This window comes from Aulostomus chinensis, chromosome 24 (assembly GCF_037954235.1).
Source record: "Aulostomus chinensis isolate RoL2024-O1b breed Wild chromosome 24, RoL_Achi_v1.0, whole genome shotgun sequence".
Lineage (NCBI taxonomy): Eukaryota > Metazoa > Chordata > Actinopteri > Syngnathiformes > Aulostomidae > Aulostomus > Aulostomus chinensis.
In genome coordinates this window covers 18,042,501-18,062,500 of record NC_141343.1, presented here as the reverse complement: position 1 = coordinate 18,062,500, position 20,000 = coordinate 18,042,501, and the positions used below count along the sequence as shown (strand labels likewise).

General features: G+C 46.7%; 1 protein-coding gene and 1 long non-coding RNA gene across 10 annotated transcripts in view; one reads left to right on the top strand and one right to left on the bottom strand.

Annotated features, from left to right (window-relative positions):
* LOC147239080 (uncharacterized) overlaps positions 1–11,741 on the bottom strand; it is a 17,737-nt gene extending 5,996 nt beyond the window's left edge. The window contains exons 1-3 of one of the 2 annotated variants that reach the window (XR_015111801.1): positions 7,994–11,741; positions 7,346–7,592; positions 5,958–6,105 (exon numbers count right to left, since the gene is read on the bottom strand). This is a non-coding gene — a long non-coding RNA (uncharacterized LOC147239080). Of the gene's footprint in view, positions 1–5,957; positions 6,106–7,345 lie in introns of both variants that reach the window. The other variant, XR_015111800.1, reaches the window with a different exon arrangement.
* Positions 1–12,439, top strand: part of LOC147239079 (uncharacterized) — a 13,384-nt gene extending 945 nt beyond the window's left edge. The window contains exons 2-14 of one of the 8 annotated variants that reach the window (XM_086197396.1): positions 1,519–1,910; positions 2,060–2,230; positions 2,363–2,424; positions 5,773–5,875; positions 5,945–6,045; positions 6,285–6,385; positions 8,620–8,690; positions 8,791–8,898; positions 8,975–9,045; positions 9,140–9,257; positions 9,342–9,506; positions 9,740–9,835; positions 9,910–12,439. In XM_086197396.1, the coding sequence (XP_086053522.1) occupies positions 1,674–1,910; positions 2,060–2,230; positions 2,363–2,424; positions 5,773–5,875; positions 5,945–6,045; positions 6,285–6,385; positions 8,620–8,690; positions 8,791–8,898; positions 8,975–9,045; positions 9,140–9,257; positions 9,342–9,506; positions 9,740–9,835; positions 9,910–11,946 (3,441 nt within the window). In that variant the 5' untranslated portion in view covers positions 1,519–1,673 and the 3' untranslated portion in view covers positions 11,947–12,439. Of the gene's footprint in view, positions 1–1,518; positions 1,911–2,059; positions 2,231–2,362; positions 2,425–4,102; positions 4,317–5,772; positions 6,046–6,284; positions 6,386–8,619; positions 8,691–8,790; positions 8,899–8,974; positions 9,046–9,139; positions 9,258–9,341; positions 9,507–9,739; positions 9,836–9,909 lie in introns of those variants that run through there. The other 7 variants (XM_086197397.1, XM_086197400.1, XM_086197399.1 and 4 more) reach the window with 7 other exon arrangements.
* The last annotated feature ends 7,561 nt before the right edge of the window (positions 12,440–20,000 follow it).

The following is a 20,000-nucleotide window of genomic DNA, read 5'->3' as shown; positions in this document are numbered from 1 at the left end:
TGGCAGGACAGTGCAAAGTAAATATGACAAACAGAATTCATAATTTTATTCCATTCGTCATCTGGTTTATAATAAAAATGTCAACTGGCAGAACATGAGCTGCTCCTGTGTTTGCTCAGTGAAAGGTGTGTGTGTGTGTGTGTGTGTGTGTGAGAGAGAGAGAGAGCGAGACGAAGAGAGAGAGGGGAGAGGTCACATGAATTTGCAGTGTCAATATTTGTCATTCGTTCTCTCAGTCACTTGTGTGTGTGCGTGTTCTTTACTGTATACCAGCAGCCTCTTAGCCCAGCTGTTGCGATAGTAACCAGTCATCAAAAGGGGCATGTTCAGTCACAATTTTTTGGCTTGAAAGTTCCTGGTTGTCCATGAAGTTTGATGAGCTCAAGTCCTCCAAAACACTGTTCTAGTCACATGGTGCGTCCTCGTAACCCCCCTTTACAGTCCGGCTGACTGAACTCAGAGAAAGTGATGGATATGACAGACAGTTGTCACTTCCACCTGCCCACAGGAGAGAGATCACCTGACTAACTACAACAATCCTGCCGGACTCGCTCTTGCTGTTGTCTTGATAACTGTTGATGGCAAGCAGAGAAATGAGGGAGGAGCAGGAGGTTTGTCTGCTCTGCTTTCACGGGTCGCCACTTCCTGGCCAGCATTTTGATCTCTCTATTGGGTTCAATTAGAAGGAATGTGGACCAGAGATTGAAGATCATAACTGGACCGGCGAGAGACGCTAACAAGCGTTCAGCTGTCGTTGCTCAGTTCGTTCGGCCGTTTGACACAAGAATGTCTTGCTGGCGCTCCAATGTAGCTCACGCCACAGACGTCCTCAGTCTGCACATCAGCACTCTACAGTTAGTCCTTCCTCATTGGCTACATGGTAGACAAGGAGGAGTCTCCTTGAACAGGAAATGACACCCAGCAAACGTTGCCTTTGATCTGCCAGTTTCATGAAATGATAATTCATCTCCAACCCTGTTACAACTATATTGTTTGATATCAAGGCAAAACACAGACATGATTAATGCCCTGTTATCAGTAACCAGTTCTACTTCTACTACACTTGAGGCAGATCATGAACAACCTCCAGTATTATATGTATATGATATGAAAAGCAACACTTGAAGGAGTGGTACCACATCTGCAGTGTACATAGGAAGAGCAGAAGTGGGACAGCTCGCTGCAGCAGTGGTTCTGAAGTACCACACACCAGCACTGACCCTGATCCTGCCGGGTAAACCAACGCCGGCCACGCCCGAAACACAGTCTCGTCTCTGTCCCCCCAAACCTCATTCAACTTTTTACAACTTAACATTTAGTTTTAGATGAAGATGAAAGTCAAAACATTGGAATAAGTTTTGCATCGTTATTCTTGAATATTCTGCAACAACGCCCATTTTTACATGACTGACTTCTACACAACAAACGGTGCAGGAAAAGACAGACAAAGCTCCTGTTACTCTCTTTCGTTTAGATCAGAAGTCAGGATACTAACTTTTTAAATGTTTGTTGTTCCAGATCTTCCTGACCTTTGACACTTTCGTGATGTTTCCATCGAAATGACCTGGCCTCACAGTGCTCAAAGCGCCTCCTCTCACCATGGGGGCCCATCACCGCGGTGATCGACCAGTGGGTCTCGCTTCCCCCCTGCTCCTGTCCAACCAGCTGCCGGGATGCACGTGATGGGCAGCGTCTCTCCGGCCAATCAAAGCGAGACTCCCCACAAGCAGAAAATGGGTGTCACTGTGCTAACATGTCCCTTGGACAACCAGACAGTGCTCCCACCCACACCTCCTCCTCTTCCTCCTCCTCCTCCACCCCTCCTGCTGGGGCAACGAGACCCAGCAGGAGGCCTGAGAAGGAAGAAGAGGGTGAGGAGTTTCTTCTGGAAGACGATACCAGAAGAGCAGGTACAGTATTGACTTGCTGCATCCCACCAGGACTTGACAACTTTTAATGTAATGCTATCATGATGGCGTTGTTACACACAATAACAGCTTTCCAATGGCTGTCTAAGGTTAGTGACATCATCAGTTGACCACTCATCTAATCCTGGCAGGTGAAGGGGCGGGCCAACCTGTGGACACAGGGCAGTGTGCAGCAGAAGTACCAGATCGACATCCATACCATTGAGGAGCTGTTTGGTCAGGGCAACAGTCAATCAACTGCCAAAGCAACACCCAGCAGGGGTGGGAAGGCCCGGAGCTCATTCAGAGAGGCGAGAGATGAGGTGTGTGATGCAGGCGGTGTACTGCTGTTTGTTGAAGGTGTGTCACAGGTGAATAGTTTCCACCTGGGCAGTCTGACCTCTCTCTCTCTCTCTCTCTGTCTCTCTCTCTCTCTCCTCTCATCCCTCAATCAGGTCACCATTCTGGATGCCAAAAAAGGGATGAACATTGGGATATTCCTCAAACAGTTCAAGAGGTAAACTTTGACATAACCATGCCTGCTTGATGCCTGCTTCCCACCAGCACCGTATACCAGCCAGCTGATATATGAATGCGCATAAAACAAAATGGCTGTTTAGACTGAAATATGAGGAAAATATTTGACACCACCATCTGAGTGTTTTTCATTTCCTGTTAAATTAGCATCATGCTACAAGCTAGAACATCACACATCAGGACTCTGCTCCAGATAAAGCTTACTGCTCATCATATATAAATATGACCTGATTTATATTTGCATACATGAATAGGTGTTTAATCTACAATCAGCAGTATTTAATTATTCAATCAATCAATCTTTATTTATATCGCGCCACATTGCAACAAAAGCCATCTCAAGGCACTTTACACAAAGAGCAGGTCTACAACCTCACTCACTCAATGTTAAACAGAGAGCAAGTAGCTGGATCCAAAACCACTCATTTGATATGATTTGCCAGTGCGTTCTGTCCAAGGCATCATAACGTCGAACAATACGCCGCTTGGTTCTCAGGCGGGGTGGAGTGGTGGCGTGATGTGTCTGCATGCCCTCATCCAAAGGTGTTGAGGTTAAACAGCTGTGGAGATGCTGGTATTGCGTTGGGGATAATGACATCACAACCACATGAATTTTGATGTTCAGTGTTGGATGATTCCAAAATGTAACTGGGATGTCCGGTCAGGACCATTAAGGTTACGGGAACAGAACTATTGGGAGAAGCAAACTGGCCCTAAACCAAGAACAAACCCTAGCCCTAAACAAAGCATTGTGATGAGGTGGAGGGCAGTGAGATCAGGACGTGTCCCCAGTGTGTTGGTGTTGTGTCAATATGCTGAGACATGATTAAACACATGGCAACATGCAGGTATGAACACACCTCCCCAACATGAATGACCAGTGCAAACATGCTGAGATCATGCCTTCTGATCAGCTACATTCAAGCACTTTCCTTCATTGTCATGATTTACAAATTGTCGCCTTCTTAAAAAAAAAAAAAAAAAGTCATTTTTTGAGAATTTTTTTGTGCCTGTGTTTTTATGCCGTTTGACGTTTTCGCCCTTATGTTTTGTCTCCAGTTTTTCGTTTCCTGAAAAAGGGGAAAAATTACATAGGCCATTATTTAAAAAAGGTGACAAAATGTTAGCATCCTAACACATTTCTCACAAAAAAATTCTACAAGTTAGAGAATTTATATTTTTTTTGGATGTTTTGTGTCAAACTCAGGAGTACTGATACATATTAGCAATCGATCATGGGCTTTGCTCGTTTGTAAACTGAATATTTAGTAACAACTAAATCATATAGATAATAAGGTCTGGGTTTAATGGAATGAAGTTGGTGCTGCAGTAGCTGCTGGATGTTCTTCTTGGTAGCTAGTTTACTATTGTTGTTGTTGCATTTTGTCTGATACCCCCCTCACACTGAAAAACGCGTGTCAACGCAGGTTTTTGGACCTGCGTTTGCTCAGCATCAGGGCGCATTCAAGCTTCCAGAAGACCCGGGTCTGAACTCCCCCTGTGAGGCTGCATGCCTGTGTTTTTCTCTTTCGTACGACATGGCGCTGACAACGTCATCATTTCATGTAAACGTGCGCCAGAACACTGAGAGGGAAACAAACGACAACATGGACGTCGCCGAGTCGAACGTGCATTGCCATGTTGTCTCTTTTGCACAGCGTTCAACTGCGCCCAGATTGGAAAATGTCGGAGCGCCACTGCAGCGAAGGAGGATGGAGTTTTTGGCTCGAATGGAAGGGAACCGAAGAAGCTACAGGTGAAGCCTGACAGGCGGCACAGTGACAAAAGCAGGATGTGACAGGAAGGTCGCCTGAAACCTGAGACTTTTTCACACTGCAGAAGAGCCGAGCTGCTAAAGACCCGGGTCGCTTGGTGAGTCGGTCGACGCAGTTCGAAATGCCGAGTCGACCCTTTCAGAGTGCCGAAGAACCCGCGTTGACCCACGTTCTTGGTGCAGTGTGAAAGGAGCTTAAGTCTCCCATCCTCGGTCCCACTGTCTATCTGCCCGTGCCATGTTCATGTCCCCCTTCCATCTCTCACTCTCTTCGTCCATATCCCACTTTCCCCCTCAACCGGTCGAGGCAGATGGCCGCCCCATTAAGCCTGGCACTGCTCTATGTTCTTGCCTGTTAAAATTTTGTGTTGCTAGTGTATCAGGTGTTCCTTCTCACGGGGAACTGTTGGGAATCAGACAATTAGACCCCACCCATCAGCTCTGTCTGACCACTCAGTTGGAACAAGGGCCAGTATTTCAGGGTTTCTGTGTAGCCGGTGGATATCCAGTCTAAGACTTCCTGTTTAATCCACCAGTCAAGGTTTGCATGGCGTTGAAAGACAATAAATTTGAGCAGATTGCTCCTAAAATAACCAGTTTACACTCTGTTAATAATTTAAATTACCACAACAAATATGTTACATTGTCAGACTATAGCCTACATTTCAGTAAATGAACTCCATCTCTTGTGTGCTCCAATGTTTACATGGACACAACCAAGGCCCCAGGGCCGGGGTGGGACTCCAAATCTGACCGGGAGGAATTAATACCAGCAGGCCACTTTGCATAGCGCCAGCGAAATGGAGGGGGCAAGCATGCGAGCGAGCCGAGTGAGTGCAGCTCCCTCGTGTCGCTCGCTCGCGCTACACAAACTGGAGCCTGCAGCAGCAGCACTGACTGAGCAGATTGATTGAATGAAAGGCCTCGATAGAATTGAGACCTTTGTTTGATCTGCGCTGTCTGTCGCTAGCTGGCCTACCTGGCTTGAGGGGGAAGGAAAAAACTTTTTTTTTTCCTCGCCAGCCAGGCAGGCCACCAAGGGGCCAGGCCACCGGGAAAACTCCTAGCCACCTCGCCACTGCAAGGCCCGCTAAAACATGATTGGTCAAAGCTGCTCAAACAGAAAACAGAAGCTTCCTGTCCAGACGTTTTCTCCCTGACCTTCAGATTCTAGCTCTGGGTTAGTTTTAGACCTGCTCTTCTTGTTAAGTGTCCAGGGATGACTTGTGTTACGATTTGTTGCTATACAGCAAGCAGAAGGCTAGCCCGAATTTGTCCCGTTAAATTTACACTTCTGTTTATGTAGGTATTATGTTAGCAATCATATTGGCTTTGCAAGGGTTGTAAATTGAGCTGGTGCTCACAACTGCTAAATAAGTGGACATTAGTACATTTAGCTAAATATCCAAAACTAAAATCAACTTGACTAGTTTGTGTTGTTTTAATTTAGTGGTGCCTCAAAGTCCACTAAAAAACTCAGAAGCAAACTTTCTACTCTTGTCTCATCTCTTGCTATTATTTAAAAACAAGAAAAGAATTGTGCCCATCTTCCAGATCCAATCAGACAATAGTTCAGGATATTCGCTGTGGCAACAGTGAGCCCTATGGGGCGGAGCCTCTGAGAGACCTGCTGAAACTGCTGCCAGAGATGAAGGAGGTGAGAGAGAGAGAGACACACACACACACACACACACACACACACACACACACACACACACACACACAGTTTCTTCTCTTACAGCTGAGGAACCTGAAGGCGTATGGTGGCGAAGTCTCCAGGTTGTCATTGGCCGACTCCTTCATCTACCTGCTCATTCAGCTTTCCAGGTGCTGATCTTTGACCTTCCAGAGGACAACCCCAGCCATCAGTCTGTGATAGTGTTGTTGCTGTTGAGAGACATTTGGCAGTGAAAACATCAAGTTAGGGTGTTTATTTGTTAACTGAAATGTGAGGGGCTGAAAGCAGAAATACTTTAAAACTTGATAACAACTTGATTTAATCCAAACGACTATCAGCCAATCACAAGTCATCACTAAAAATCTGATGTTGTCTTTTTGCTCTCCAGTTACACTGTACGCATTGAGGCCATGTTGTTGAAGGAGGAGTTTCCAGGGACCAGTGAGACCATGAGAGGAGACATTGAGACCCTTCGCCTCGCCACCAGAGGTAGCTGCCACCATGCTAACGTTAACATAGCATCACTTTCCTCTAGACAAGTCAAGTCAACTCAATTTTATTTGTTTGGCGCCAAATCACAACAAAAGCTATCTCATGACACTTTACACTAGCAGGAGAAAAAGGAAGTAAAGAAGCAAAGTTACAAACCTAAATCTGACTCCCTGGTCTAACAAAAAACAGGAGACAGATGATCAAAAATAAATGGCGATTTACCCCTACTGTTTCACTGATGTGCGATATATAAAAAAAAAAAGTGCATCCTAACGAAAAAAGTGCAGACTGTTGCAAAAGTTCAACACAACTAATGGCACGCTACAAACAAAACAAGATCAGGGTACATAAACGAGCAGAGTTGAGGCTCAACACAGGCTATGAACACAAAATCCAACTCAACAAGAGACGGTACGACGACTCAGGTGAAAGAACACAGGTGCAAACAAGGATGTCACACTGCACAGTGACAGCCCTCAAATGCGGACCAAGCAAAGCAACATATGAAGGCTCAGGCTGCGTCCAAATGGCCAAGTAGATCTGATCGTAGGTCTCAGAGCAGGTCGTAGGCTGTCCGAAACCACAACTGGCGTGAGTAGCGACCTACTTCTCAACCTAAATTCCAGCCTAAACACGCCCACATTGTAGGCCGGTTCAGGTGCATCCTACGGAGCAACCTATGGCCCACAATGCACCGCAGACTTCTTCTTCGTCCCCTAAAAACTTGTGGACCCGCAAGCCAAGTTTGTGCCACCAACAGTCTCCCATTCTGATGAACACCAACATTTATAGTCGTTGATGACTAAAGGTGTGTTCACACCAAAGGCGACGCGGTGTGAACACACCTTTACAGGTGCGTTAAAGTGCTTAATAAGAGAGAATGAGTGAAAGGTGCTCAGAGTGGAGTGCAGTACGACAGTCAGGCCAGCAGGTGGGGCTTTCGTTGGTGCTGTCTACCTAATTGCGGTATCTGTGCTCTGCCAGCAGAGGTCGTGCTTCACCACCAATCTTCTTGGGTGTCTGAATGGTGCCGCTGTGTTTAGGTTGTAGAAGTAGGCTGTAGCGGTAGGTCGTAGCAGGAGGACGTAAGTTGCCACTTGGCAATTCGGACGCAGCCTCTGTCTAGTTGCCAGCTGATTGGGATCCTTGACAGCTGAGGCGAACCAGCTGTGGAGGACCAATGGCTGGCGGTTGGAGGCAGGACCTGTAAAACAGAACACATATGGGGGACAACAGGAGCGCCCACTCTAACTAAAGAAAGATCAAACCAAGCAAATAATCCAACGACTGGGGCCGTAACAGACATGGTTATCTGGCAGCAGCAGGATGAACAAGGGTCTACATGAAATATGACACACGTCAATGATGTTGATGACAGCCACACACCAACCAGGTCCTCACACACACCTGCGCTATTAATAGACCAGTGTGATCCTCTAGGAGCTGATCTCACACACATACACACACACAGCCAAAAACAATATGACAATATATTCAAAGTACACCCTTATTGCAAAAGTTTGCCGCTTACTGTCATAGTTACAGCTCCCTCATCAACACTGGTCAACGTTTACCAGACTCACTAGTTAACGAACGGTTAAGTACCCATATGATTGGGGTGGTCCAAGTATAGAAGAATGTCCTGAAAGCTCGGTGCCAAACAAGTTCGTGAGCCATCAGAGACAGTTTGTCTCCTCATCCATCCAGAAATGTCTTTGTCCACCATGACGACTCCTATGGATCTTGTGCAGAACGCTGGACCAGTTCGGGGGTGCTGGACACCTTTAGACACATGATCTAGTTTAAAAGATCAATAACAGCATCTGGAAGGCATTGAAACTAGGATCATTGATCCAGAGTGCGGCACTCTGACCACAACCCCTGATGTAGATGTCATTGTCAGGATGTAGAAAAAGCCTCCACTTTTATAACAACTGTTCCGTCAGAAAATCTGTATCCTGTAACCAGTGCTTGTTGTTATTAATAATATTAATCAACTGCTATGTCATGCTAGCTGTTCGACTAACAGCTAGTCTGTATGAATTCTTATAGCCCCTGAAGGCATCACTGACCACCACTGAGGAACAACTGCTTCATTAAATGAGAAATAAACTTAAATCTCCCCTTATCACACTCCTGTGCTGCCATAATTTATTCATGTCTTGCTTTTCCTTGCATGTTTGCATTGTCATGGGGATGATGTCAGTAAAGACGCCATCTTGTGTCCTCAGAGGTGATGAGCTGCAAGGAGCTCCATGCTGTTCTCCACCTGGTGCTGCAGGCGGGAAACATCCTCAATGCTGTGAGTCTTACACCTGTTACTGGTCACAGCAGCATGAGCTTGGTGTTACATTTGCTCCTGGAGCTCCGGTGACTGCTCTTACCTTGCTGTGGCGTTGCAGGGAGGTTATGCAGGAAATGCTGTGGGCTTCAAGTTATCGTCGCTTCTTGCGATCGCTGACACCAAAGCCAACAAGCCGGGAATGAATTTGCTGCACTTTGTGGCTCTGGTCAGTCAGCTGATGGTTATCTAGGTGCCACAAACTTTGCCACCATCTCCACTATAACCATATGTTCCTTGTCCAGGAAGCCCAGAAGAAAGACGCCACACTGCTGGACTTCCCTCTGAAGATGAGTCATGTCCAGGCAGCATCCAGGTCACACATAAAGCCATTTTTGGCTCATATGCTGTGGAATGGCATCTCCTGCAACCCATTTGGTCTAAAAATTCTTTGTCATGTTATTGTGAAGGATCTCTTTAGAGGGTCTGGATGGTGAGCTGCAGCGGTTAACTTCCCACATACACTCAGTGGGGGAGAGCATCCAGAGAGACACAGAGCTGCTGCAGCAACTGGACAACTTCCTGCAGGTAACTTGTGCTAATATTATACCTTTTTGGCATCCTGCAGCTAAATGCTAACAATGCTCCTGTGCTGATGTTTTCCCGAGTCAGCATGCAACAACATCCTTATGTTCACTACATGATGGCCGACAGCAGCTTCAGAGCGAGGGCAGCGAGCTGATGGAATTCCTCTGTGAGGACAGAGAGACATTCAAACTGGACGACTGCTTCAGCATCTTCTACACTTTCTGTTGCCGCTTCACCAATGCTGTCAAGGTAACAGTGACGCCAACAGGACAAACCTGTGTTCTTTCGTCTTTGATGTACTTGAGTCTGACAGTGTTAGTTTGACCCTTTGTCCTCCAAAACCAGTTCAGGACCTCAACAAAGACCAGCACGATTAGAAAGAAACCCAGCCACGAGTCAGCCTAACTACCAGGCGAGCAATGCTAAAGCTAAGCTACATTTGAAGAGAGCGGTGAGACTAATAGTGTTTGTCGCCTTGACAGGAGAATGAAGAACAGGGAGCTAAAGAGGTTGCACGGCAGCGGCGGTTGCAAGTGATAGAGGAGCAGAAGAGGCATTCATGGGCGGGAGGCGAGGAGGTAGGAGAATGCCATCACGACCAAACATACTGAAATAGATTTAACTACACTCACACTTTGCTATCATATCATAGGTGGGCAGAGCCGTTGGCCAACGGTGCAGCAGCGAGACTGATATGGTCGGTGCTATTTCATGCCACGAAAATGTGGGGATGCTGATGGAGCTCCTGACCCCAAAGTTCCAGTCACCCTTAATCAGCAATCCTCCAGGGAACGCTAGGAGCTTACGACGCTCACGAAACTGTCCATCTAGCTCACCATCCATTGCTGCTGACCGAGAACTCAACATGCTTCTTGGAATGGCAAGCCTGGAAGGCAAAGTTTCCCTGTTGAGGGGAGCAGGGGAGGCAAAGACAGCATTCCTGTCAGCCTCGCCAGAACCTCAGTCTAACACTAACCACCAGAACCAGCTGCCACCACATAGCCCCCCCCCTCTCGCCAAAGCAAATGTAGAGCACACAACCGCCACTTACCTCAGCAATAAAGCTTCACCAGTAAATAGTATCGATCACTTAGCAATCAGACCTACCTCTGACATGAACCAGCAGTCTGACCACAGCAACTATGGCAAGGACCAATGGCGTTCTGGTTCCAGCGTTCAAACAGCATCTGACTGTCCCTCTGGTTCAAGGGGGAAAACCTCTGCTGGTCAGGATTCCATCAATGACAAGCCTGCTGCCATTGCTGTGGTTTTAGAGAAATGCATGCTGGTTCCTGAGCTGAAGGGGTTTAACAAGATCACCACTGGCAACCGGGCACATGAAGGGGGTCTCCCCGGAAACCACCAGGAAGACATGACACAAATCCAGGAGGCAGAGTATAACCCAAAGAAAGATGACGATGTGGTTGTGTGGTGCATGATGGGCATGTGCGACGCGGCTGGTGAACAAACACACACTGACGTCACACAAACTGAGAACCATGAGTGTGACAGTCAATCTTCCTCTGCCCCCCCCAATCTTCCATTGCCAGAGCCTCAGCCAGCAAATAAGAAACCAGTGCCCATCAGCAGCCAACCTGTGCCTGTGTTCCACCGTGAAACCTCACCACATAAAGTATCCTCCACCAGGCTGCAGTCACAAGGTCCTTCGTTGTCTACTCAGACCCCTACTGCCGCCACAGATGCCACTGACGACACAAGGGAACCAGCCAATCAAGGGGTGGAGCCAGATGGCTCTACAAACCAGAAATCAGAAGAAGAAACCTGCAAATCAGTGGATAAGAGAACAAGTGCTTCCAGTCACTTGACCTGGGAAGCTGAACCGGCAACTTCATCAAAAACATCCCACAAGAACATTGCTACCTCTAAAACCAGACCTTCTGGGATCAAACCCACAGCCAACAAATCCAAGCCTGTCCGCATGCTCACCAGCTCTGAGAGTGAATACATCAGGCGGGTGGTGCCCATCTCCCGGACCATGCAGATGGCATCCATTCACAAACATTCTGAAAAGGTTCCTGGCCACCACCAGGTTTCCCTTAACAGCCCGACTGCCGGCACTGCCAACAACAGCTCCCTTCTGCGAGGAGACCGTCCCTTGGCTGCTCCTTCCTCCCAGCACTCCAGCGTCCACGATGGTCCAAAGCTTCCAGGGAGCAGAGAACTGGACAGGAAGCCATGCATCCGCAAGCCGGTGGCCAAAGCAGAGGAGAAGATATGTCGCTCCACTCTGCGGGCACTGGGTCCGACTGAAGGAACCGTAGCAAGGAGTGGCATCAATGCTCCCACCATGCCTTCACACAAGGCCACTCCTCCTTCGTCATGTCCAGGTTTTGCCAGAAGCACTGCCTCCTCCTCTTTCAGGAGAACCCACACCAGCCTTGTCTCTCCTAGTTCCCCAAAGACCTCCTTCTCCACCCCTCTGCCCAGCACTTCCTCGCCACTCAGTCGAGTAGCCTCCCTGAAATTAACTGATACATACAGATCTGCAGATCAAACATCCCCTGCCATCCCACTGAGGAGGACTCTGAGCATCAGGGCACCTCCTCGCTCCCTGCTCCACAAATCTCTTGTGCCACCTAGAGGTCACAAGCCAATTGAAAGCTGTGTCTCTGACAATTCAGTTAACTGTCAGGATTCACCAAAGTCCACCAGACCCAGCTGGAGATAATGGATAAAGAACTTAGGCTGCAGTTTAATATGAGGTACAGTGCTGGATTTCCAAAGTGGCGAAGGGCTCTGACAGGAGGGACATTCTTAGTGAACTGGAAACTAGCTTGCTAAACCAGCCAAGTCATTCTATAGAGGACTGAGCTGCATTTATTCAGCCATTCAAAAATGATTTTACGAAGAGCAATTTCTCCCCAGATCCACCAAGAAAGTCACATGACCGTTGCTGGACATCATCAGGATTCTTTAAGACTATGAAACAGATTGTCACCAGATTTGTTGGAGGGGCAAAGGTTGGGCAGAGGAAGAGGCCTTTCATTTGTGGGTCACATTTGCTTAATGTAGTGAAAAACTGAATTTAGTTTGGTGCATTTAGTGAAGGCATATAGTCTGTGAGCATCAGGATGACCTCACATCACCTTAGTAGAGGTTGGTGCTGTTGTTTCTCCCCAGTTGCGGTGAAATGAGCAGACAGAAAAAAAAAATCGAGGCATCACTCCGAGAGGACAGACCTTTGCAATATTAAAAACACTAGCCTTATTTAACAGATTTACCCCAAAATCTATTGTCCCTTCCCTATTGGCCCAGGCTCCACGATCCACCATATTTGGAGAAAATCTGAGAACCATGAGTATGACAGTCAACCTTTTCCTGCCCCCCCTCCCATCTCGTATTGCCTGAGCCTTAGCTGGCCAAGGAGAGACCAGCACCCACCAGTAGCCAACCTGTGCCTATGTTCCACCGTGACAACTTGTCACATAAAATATCCTCCACCAGGCTGCAGCCACAAGGTCCTATATCATCTATTCAGACTCCTACTGGCACTACAGATGCCTCTGAATACAGAAGAGAACCAGCCAATCAAGGGCGTCACCCACCCAAAGTCAGAAAAAGAAACCTGTCAATCAATGGATAAGAGAACAGGTGCTTCCAGTCACCTGACCTAGGAAGTTGAACGGGCAACTTCATCCAAATCATCCCACAAGAACATTGCTACAAATTAGTTTTTACATATTCCAGCTGGGGATGGCATGGCTTGGAGGTAGAGTGGCCGTCTAGCAACCAAAGGGTTGCTGGTTTGATCCCCACCTCACCCTGAGACCATGTCTAAGTATATTTGAGCAAGATACTGAACCCCTACTTGCTCCTGAGGGACTGGTGGCCCATCCAGGGTGAACCCCACCTCTCGCCCAATGTCAGCTGGGATAGGCTCAAGCGCCCCCTCCCCAACCCTCACCAGATAAGCAGTATAGAAAATGGACGGATGCATATTCCAGCTGATCAACAGGTCACCACATGACCTCCTCAGCTAGATGGAGGTATTTATTTCGAGGCCATTCTGACTTCAAAGATAATATGTTGTAAACTTCTTATTAAAAGTTTTTTTGTTTAACTTATCTCTGAAGTGTCCACAGACATCTGTCAGCTGGAGGAGTCATGAAGCTAACGCTAGACTAACAATAGGTTAACTCTGCAGTGAGAGGAAAATGTGTCCCAAATATGAAACATGTGAGCTGAAATACAGAGAAAAATGTATGCAATTTTGTTAATAGTTATTACCTTCAGACTGAATCTTTCATGGCTTTGATACCTTTCTGACTGAGCACCTTTACCTGAGATAACACAGCTAACAGAGGAATGGCTACATAATTGAAACATTACTGACGTTATGTAAGAGAGTGCTCTGACAGAAGATGATTTAGAGGAGGAAATAATTTCGTCATTTGATGTCACTTCCTGTTTTTTCCTGTATTTATTTATGTTAACATTTGACATATGTATGTATTTGAGCCAATAAAACGATATTATGACTCTAACTTCACTGGGTCAATTTCCATCCATCCATCCATGTTCTCCCTCTTCTCCTGTTCAGGGTGGTGGGGGTGGAGCCTATTCCAGCAGCCTTCCCCCTGGACAGGTCACCAGTCCATGGCAGGGCCAACACATAGAGACAGACAACCATTGGCTCTCCCAGCCACGCCTACGGTCAATTTAGAGTCTGGATTAACCTGGTCCCCTCTTGATGTATCGACTTCCAGACTCTTCGACCAATAAACTTAAGATGCAAAACTAACAAGAGACTCTTTTGCAAAACAAATATGCAATGTAATGCACCTGTTTCCATCTCCTCTCCACATATACATCATCCTTGTAAAACAGTCCAGGTGACATGACTGGTTTACCTTTCATGAGAAGAAGGTGGTTCGGAGTGAGAGGCTCGAGGTCATTAGGGTCATCTGAGACCTTAGTGAGAGGGCAACCATTCAAAATAGACTCAACCTCACATAAAACCATATGGAGTCCATTATCATCAAGAGTCTGTAGATGTAACACAGAAGTGAGAACTTACCTCACTATTCACATGTAACATTCTCAGACACCACCATGATGTGATGTTGAAGGTGGGTGAACGCTCCACTGGATGCCATCTTGCAGCAGAACTCCTTGTATCCAGTTGTGATTTAATGATGTTACTGCCTGCCTCAGCTCCTTCTCTGCTCCCACAAAGTTTGTTCCATTATCTGAACACATACTGGACACTTGTCCTCTTCAACTAACTTCAAATAACACTCTTATTTTTGGACCTAAACACCACAGGGACACACTCTTGAATCGGATCTCTACTCTAGATGGCATCACCCTAACTTCGAGTACAACTGCAAGGAACCTTGGGGTCATTTTTGACCAGGACCTTTCCTTCAGCTCCCACATAAAGCATGTGACTAGGACCGCCTTCTTCCATCTTCGAAGTATCGCTAAGATTAGGAATATCCTTTCCCAGAGTGATGCTGAAAAACTGGTGCATGCATTTATCACTTCTCGGCTGGACTACTGCAACTCTCTCTTGTCAGGATGTCCTAAATACTCTCTAAAGAGTCTCCAGCTGGTCCAGAACGCTGCAGCGAGGGTTTTGACGGGAGTTAAGAAGAGAGAACACATTTCTCCCACTTTAGCTTCTCTCCACTGGCTTCCTGTAGGATCTAGAATCGACTTCAAAGTCCTTCTGCTAACTTATAAGGCTCTCAATGATAAAGCTCCATCCTATTTGAAAGAGCTCATTAGTCCCTACTGTCCGACCAGAGCACTCCGCTCCCAGAATGCAGGTCTTTTAGTGACTCCCAGTATCAATACAAACAGACTGGGAGGTAGAGCTTTTAGTTACTGGGCTCCTCTACTTTGGAACCAGCTCTCTCCATGGGTCAGAGAGGCAGACACTTTAACTACGTTTAAGTCCAGGCTTAAGACCTTCCTCTATGACAGAGCCTTCAGTTAGGACTGGTTCAGGTAGCTCTGAACCATTGATAGCTATGCTGCTATAGGCTTAGACTGCTGGGGGACACATCAGGTTACATTGAGCCCTTCCCTCCTCTCCTCTCCTCTCCCCCTCTCTCCTCCTCTCCTCCCTGCACATTTTACTTGTTGCACTTTGTAGTTTGGCCTTGGTGTCTCGCAGTCTCTCTGTGTTTCCACAGATCCACCGGAGCCCCAACCGCCGCCTGCATCGCCCCCCCCCCCCCTTATTCCCTACTGTTACACCGGCCTGCGCTCCCCTTCCATGAACAAGTCTGCCATCCAGTCCCCCATCAAGCTGGCTTGCTCTCCCTGCCTCCCCTACCAGAAGCTTCCTTCTTCAGCTGTTATTAACATTTCCGTGTTTCCCACATTTTGTATTGTAAACTGTTTTCTTGTCCGTAACAACATCTACTGCACGTCTGTCCGTCCTGGGTGAGGGATCCCTCCTCTGTTGCTCACCCTGAGGTTTCTCAGATTTTTCCCTGTTAAAAGGGTTTTCTATGGAGTTTTTCCTCAGTCGATGTGAGGGTCTAAGGGCAGAGGATGTTGTTATGATGCCATGTGAAGCCCTTTGAGACAAACTGTTTGTGAAAACGGGCTATACAAATAAAATTGCCTTGCCTTGCCTTGCCTTCAACTGATAACCCTTTGTAACGCATTAATACAGGCATCAGTACCCGAAGACGGAGCCTCTTCCAAATGAACGGCTCTGCTTGCAAAACAGGTAAAGATCACACCATAACGCTTACACAGACTCTGGCCCCTCTTTACTCCTAAAGGCCTGAAGTAATCTATTCAGACATTTGTAAAGGCAGGGAGATCAGGATGAAGTCTTTCCTTTGGCACGTCTGCGATTTTTTGCTCGCCTACCCTTCCTTTATATGGCCTGCAGAAGCAGCACTGGGATATGATTTTCCCCCAGCTGCATTGGATTTTGTTAACCAAAACTTAGTTCGCAGCTTTGACAGAGTGTGATTTCTTCCACTGTGACCCACTTGTAGGTGAATATACCTCAATACAAATGTGATGTATTGATCCTTTGACAAAATGAGTGGATGCTTGATTTCTTCTGCCAAAGCTGCCAGAGTCAATAGATCCTCAGCTAACAGCACACTACTTCCATTGGCTCTTTTAGCCATCTCCATCTCCAATGATGCATTAATGCATGGTCCATCTGCATCCTTTCTAAGGAGCCCAAGAGCATGCAATTCCTTTCTTCTTTGTTTCAACTGCAGCAGAGTCCTCTTCCATTTGAGAAACCACGCAACTGCCACTTTCAGTTTCCTTCAGTCTGAAAAAAAAAATGTATATGAGCTGCTCTGTAGCATCAGGAGAGTCCTGAGTGATGATCGGATATACCATAGCATCCCTTTTTACCACTAGATCAGCATCTGCAATTGTGGCCTCTGATGTCTGAAGGCCCATCCTTTACTGGGTCAAAGAAAAACTTTGAGCCCAAAATCCAGCTACCATCATTCAGCAGGTCTCCAACGTTCACACCTCAGGAAGCGTAGTCTGCAGGGTTGTCTTTGGTGTTTATATTCCTCCACTGAGAGACATGAGTTGCATCTCTGATGGTTGATACCCTTTTTTGCCACAATCATGTGGAAAAGCTTGTCCTCATTTTTTTAATGTACTTGAGCACTGCAGTACAATCCATCCAGAAAGCTGACTGATCCAATGGCAGCTCCAATTCTGCTCTCTGCACCTGATCTACAAGCAGAGCCAGAACAGCAGCTGTCAGCTCCAAACAGGGAATCGTTAGTGGCTTTAGAGAGGTGAATCTTGCTTTACCAAGCAGGGAACACAGACCCTGCTCTTGCTGTTTTCCTGAGGTAAGTGACAGTACCAAATCCATCGTTACTAGCATCCAAAGAGTTCTGCGGCTGTACCTTGACAGGCTGTCCAAAGCCTCTGGGCTTAATGCATCTCTCCACTTTGAATGATGCCAACCCTTTCATATCTTCCAGCCACCTTGTCCACTCATGCTCAATACCTACAGGTATGTTGTCAACCCATCCACAATGCCTCTGACAGAGCTCTTGTCACATGACTTTGGCTGGCAGCATTATTGGCGCAAGGAAACCCACCGGATCATACACTGAGCTGATTATAGACAACATTCCTCGCAGGCTCTGTGGTTGCTCTTTCACTGTAATTTTTAATTCAAATGTGTCTGACTCCACACACCATTGTAGCCCAAGGGCTCTTTCAACTGGCAGCTCGTCTCTTTCCAGATCTAGTTCTTTCCAATCCTTAGCTCTGTGCTCCTCTTCAATAGTTTGCAGTACTACCTGGCTATTAGTGATCCACTTTGTGAGAGTGAAGCCTCCTTTTTGGCAGATCTCAGTGAGAGCTTGAACCATGGCCACTACCTCCTCTTCTGAGGGTTAGCTCTTCAAACAGTCATCAACAAAAATTTCTTCTGACTGTTTCAATAACCTCTGATGAGAAATCAGCACAATTGCCCTCTGCAGCTTTCCTGAGCGCATAACTAGCACAACTTGGGGAAGAAATGGCCCCAAACAAATGAACTGCCAGTTGATATTCTCCTAGTTCTTGGCTCACATTGCCCTCAGGCCACCATAAGAAGCGAAGGAAGTTTTTGCACCACTCGCTGCTGTCTGAATGTGGTGAGGACACCAAACAGTGAACGACTGAGGTTTGGGCCTTGCAAACGCTCACTGTTGAGTGAGGTTCCCTTTACTCAGCTTAACAGTCAAACACAACCCGCAATGTACCCTTTTTGGGATGACGTACACCATGATGGGGAATATACCAGAGCTTCCCAGTCTTACCAATCAGTTGATGTTGGGTTACTTGCTCTGCATAGCCCTTCTCAATAACATCAGTGAAGAAGCTGGTGTGCTCTTTGTGAAAGAGTTCATCTTTTCTGAACTTCCCCTTTAATCCTAACAGCCTTTGCTTAAACATGGAGGGATTGTGAGGAAGAGTGAGCTGGTCCTTTCTGAAGGGCATTTTCATTCTGTAAGGTCCATCCTGAAGCTGGGCTAACTCATCCACAATCTTTAGGAACCTGATGTCTTCTCTTGTCTTCCTTTTTCCTCTGAACTTCTTTAGCTGAAGTCATGATTGTACTGATTGCTCAGCATTTCCTTCCGTTTACAGACACTGAGCACCCCATTTTAGGCCTGCTATCCCCACCATCTCGAAGGGGACCATTAACTATCCAACCAAGTACAGTACATACCGCATATGGCTCATCCCCTTGACTGTTTACAACCTCCCAGGGTTCCAATACCTTAGGAACATTGGTACCAATCAACAGGTTAACATTAGCATAACTGCAGGGGATCTGCACATCAGAAAAGTGTGGCCAAGTGTGCAATTCCTCCTGTGTGACAATGTTGCAGGTGGTAACAGGGATTTTAGTGAGGACTTCTCGGAGATTTTAGAAGCTGTCACTGCCCAGACCAGCCACCTCAAAGCCATTCAGCACACCAGTAGAAACCACTTTTTCATGTCCCATGGTGCATAAAAGGAAGCTGTTTCTCTATCAGTTATGCTCAACCTTTGAATACGATTCCCTGAACAGAAGGTTGCTGTACTGCCAGGATCCAGGAACACATAGGTTCATATTACCTTGTTTCCCATGATGGACTTAACCAGAGTTGGCAAAATGGACAAAACACTATCCTCCCTTCTGGCCCCTGTATGCCCACAAGTTTAAGAAGCAGGTGGTTTAACATCTGCTGTTTCCTTAGAGTGCTCACTGCCTGTGCTGATTCTTGGCCTTCCAGAGATATGAAGCACAGTAGGATGATTTTGACCACACTCTTTGCAAGTTAAGCGCCTGTCCCAATCCTTGCTCCAGTGTCCACTATACAGGCAGCCAAAACACATCCCCTTTCCTTCAGAAAATAAATTTTGTCCCAATGCTTCTTCCCTTTCAGCTTTGGACACTCTTGCAGTCTGTGAAACTGAGAGCAACAGACACATACATCCTCAAACCTTTCCTTTGAGTTCTGCTTTTGTGGGACAGGGTTTGAACATCCAGTGCCTTTAGCTGTATCGACAACAGTAACTGTAGGAGTGAAGCTGCTACCTCTGACCTTGGAGAACTTGGAATGAGACTTGAACCTGTTACCACTCTTTAATACACTTGCTGTGTCCTGGATGTCCCCAAAGAGTGGATGCGAAATGATCTTAACTTGGCATTAAATAAATGAGACCAGATCTTTAAAGCGGGCTCTGTGATTGGACCTCTCCAAGACCTCATGAGCTGTTGTCCTCCATTTTTCTCTGTATTTAAATGGCAACTTAGTCATGGTCGCTCTCATGCTGGTTGGTGTGTCCAGCTCCTGCATGTATTGAAGCTCCTTCATTACATTGCAACAACCATGCAGAAATAGAGAAGAGGATTGAAGGGCTGTCACATCCTCTGCCTTCATTGAAGACCAAACCAGAGCCTTCTGTCTGCAAGCTGCAGCGATCCTGTGCTCATTTCTGAAGTGCTCTTGGTGAAGCTCTTTAGCCAGCTGATAACCTCTGGAAGGAATCATGTTCTCCGGGCTGACCTCTTGTAAACTGATCCAAAAAGCAAAGGCAGTCAGCTTTATTAGCATTTGATTCCATACAATGCTCAAAAGCTCTGATTAAGTTTTTATACAGCAGAGGTTCCCCATAAAATACTGGAATGTCTCAAGACGGTAAGGACATCAAGCGTTGTTTATGAACCAGAGCTGCTGATGTGCTGTCCTGTTGGTGTATTATGGTGCACAGGTCTCCTTTCAATGGTAC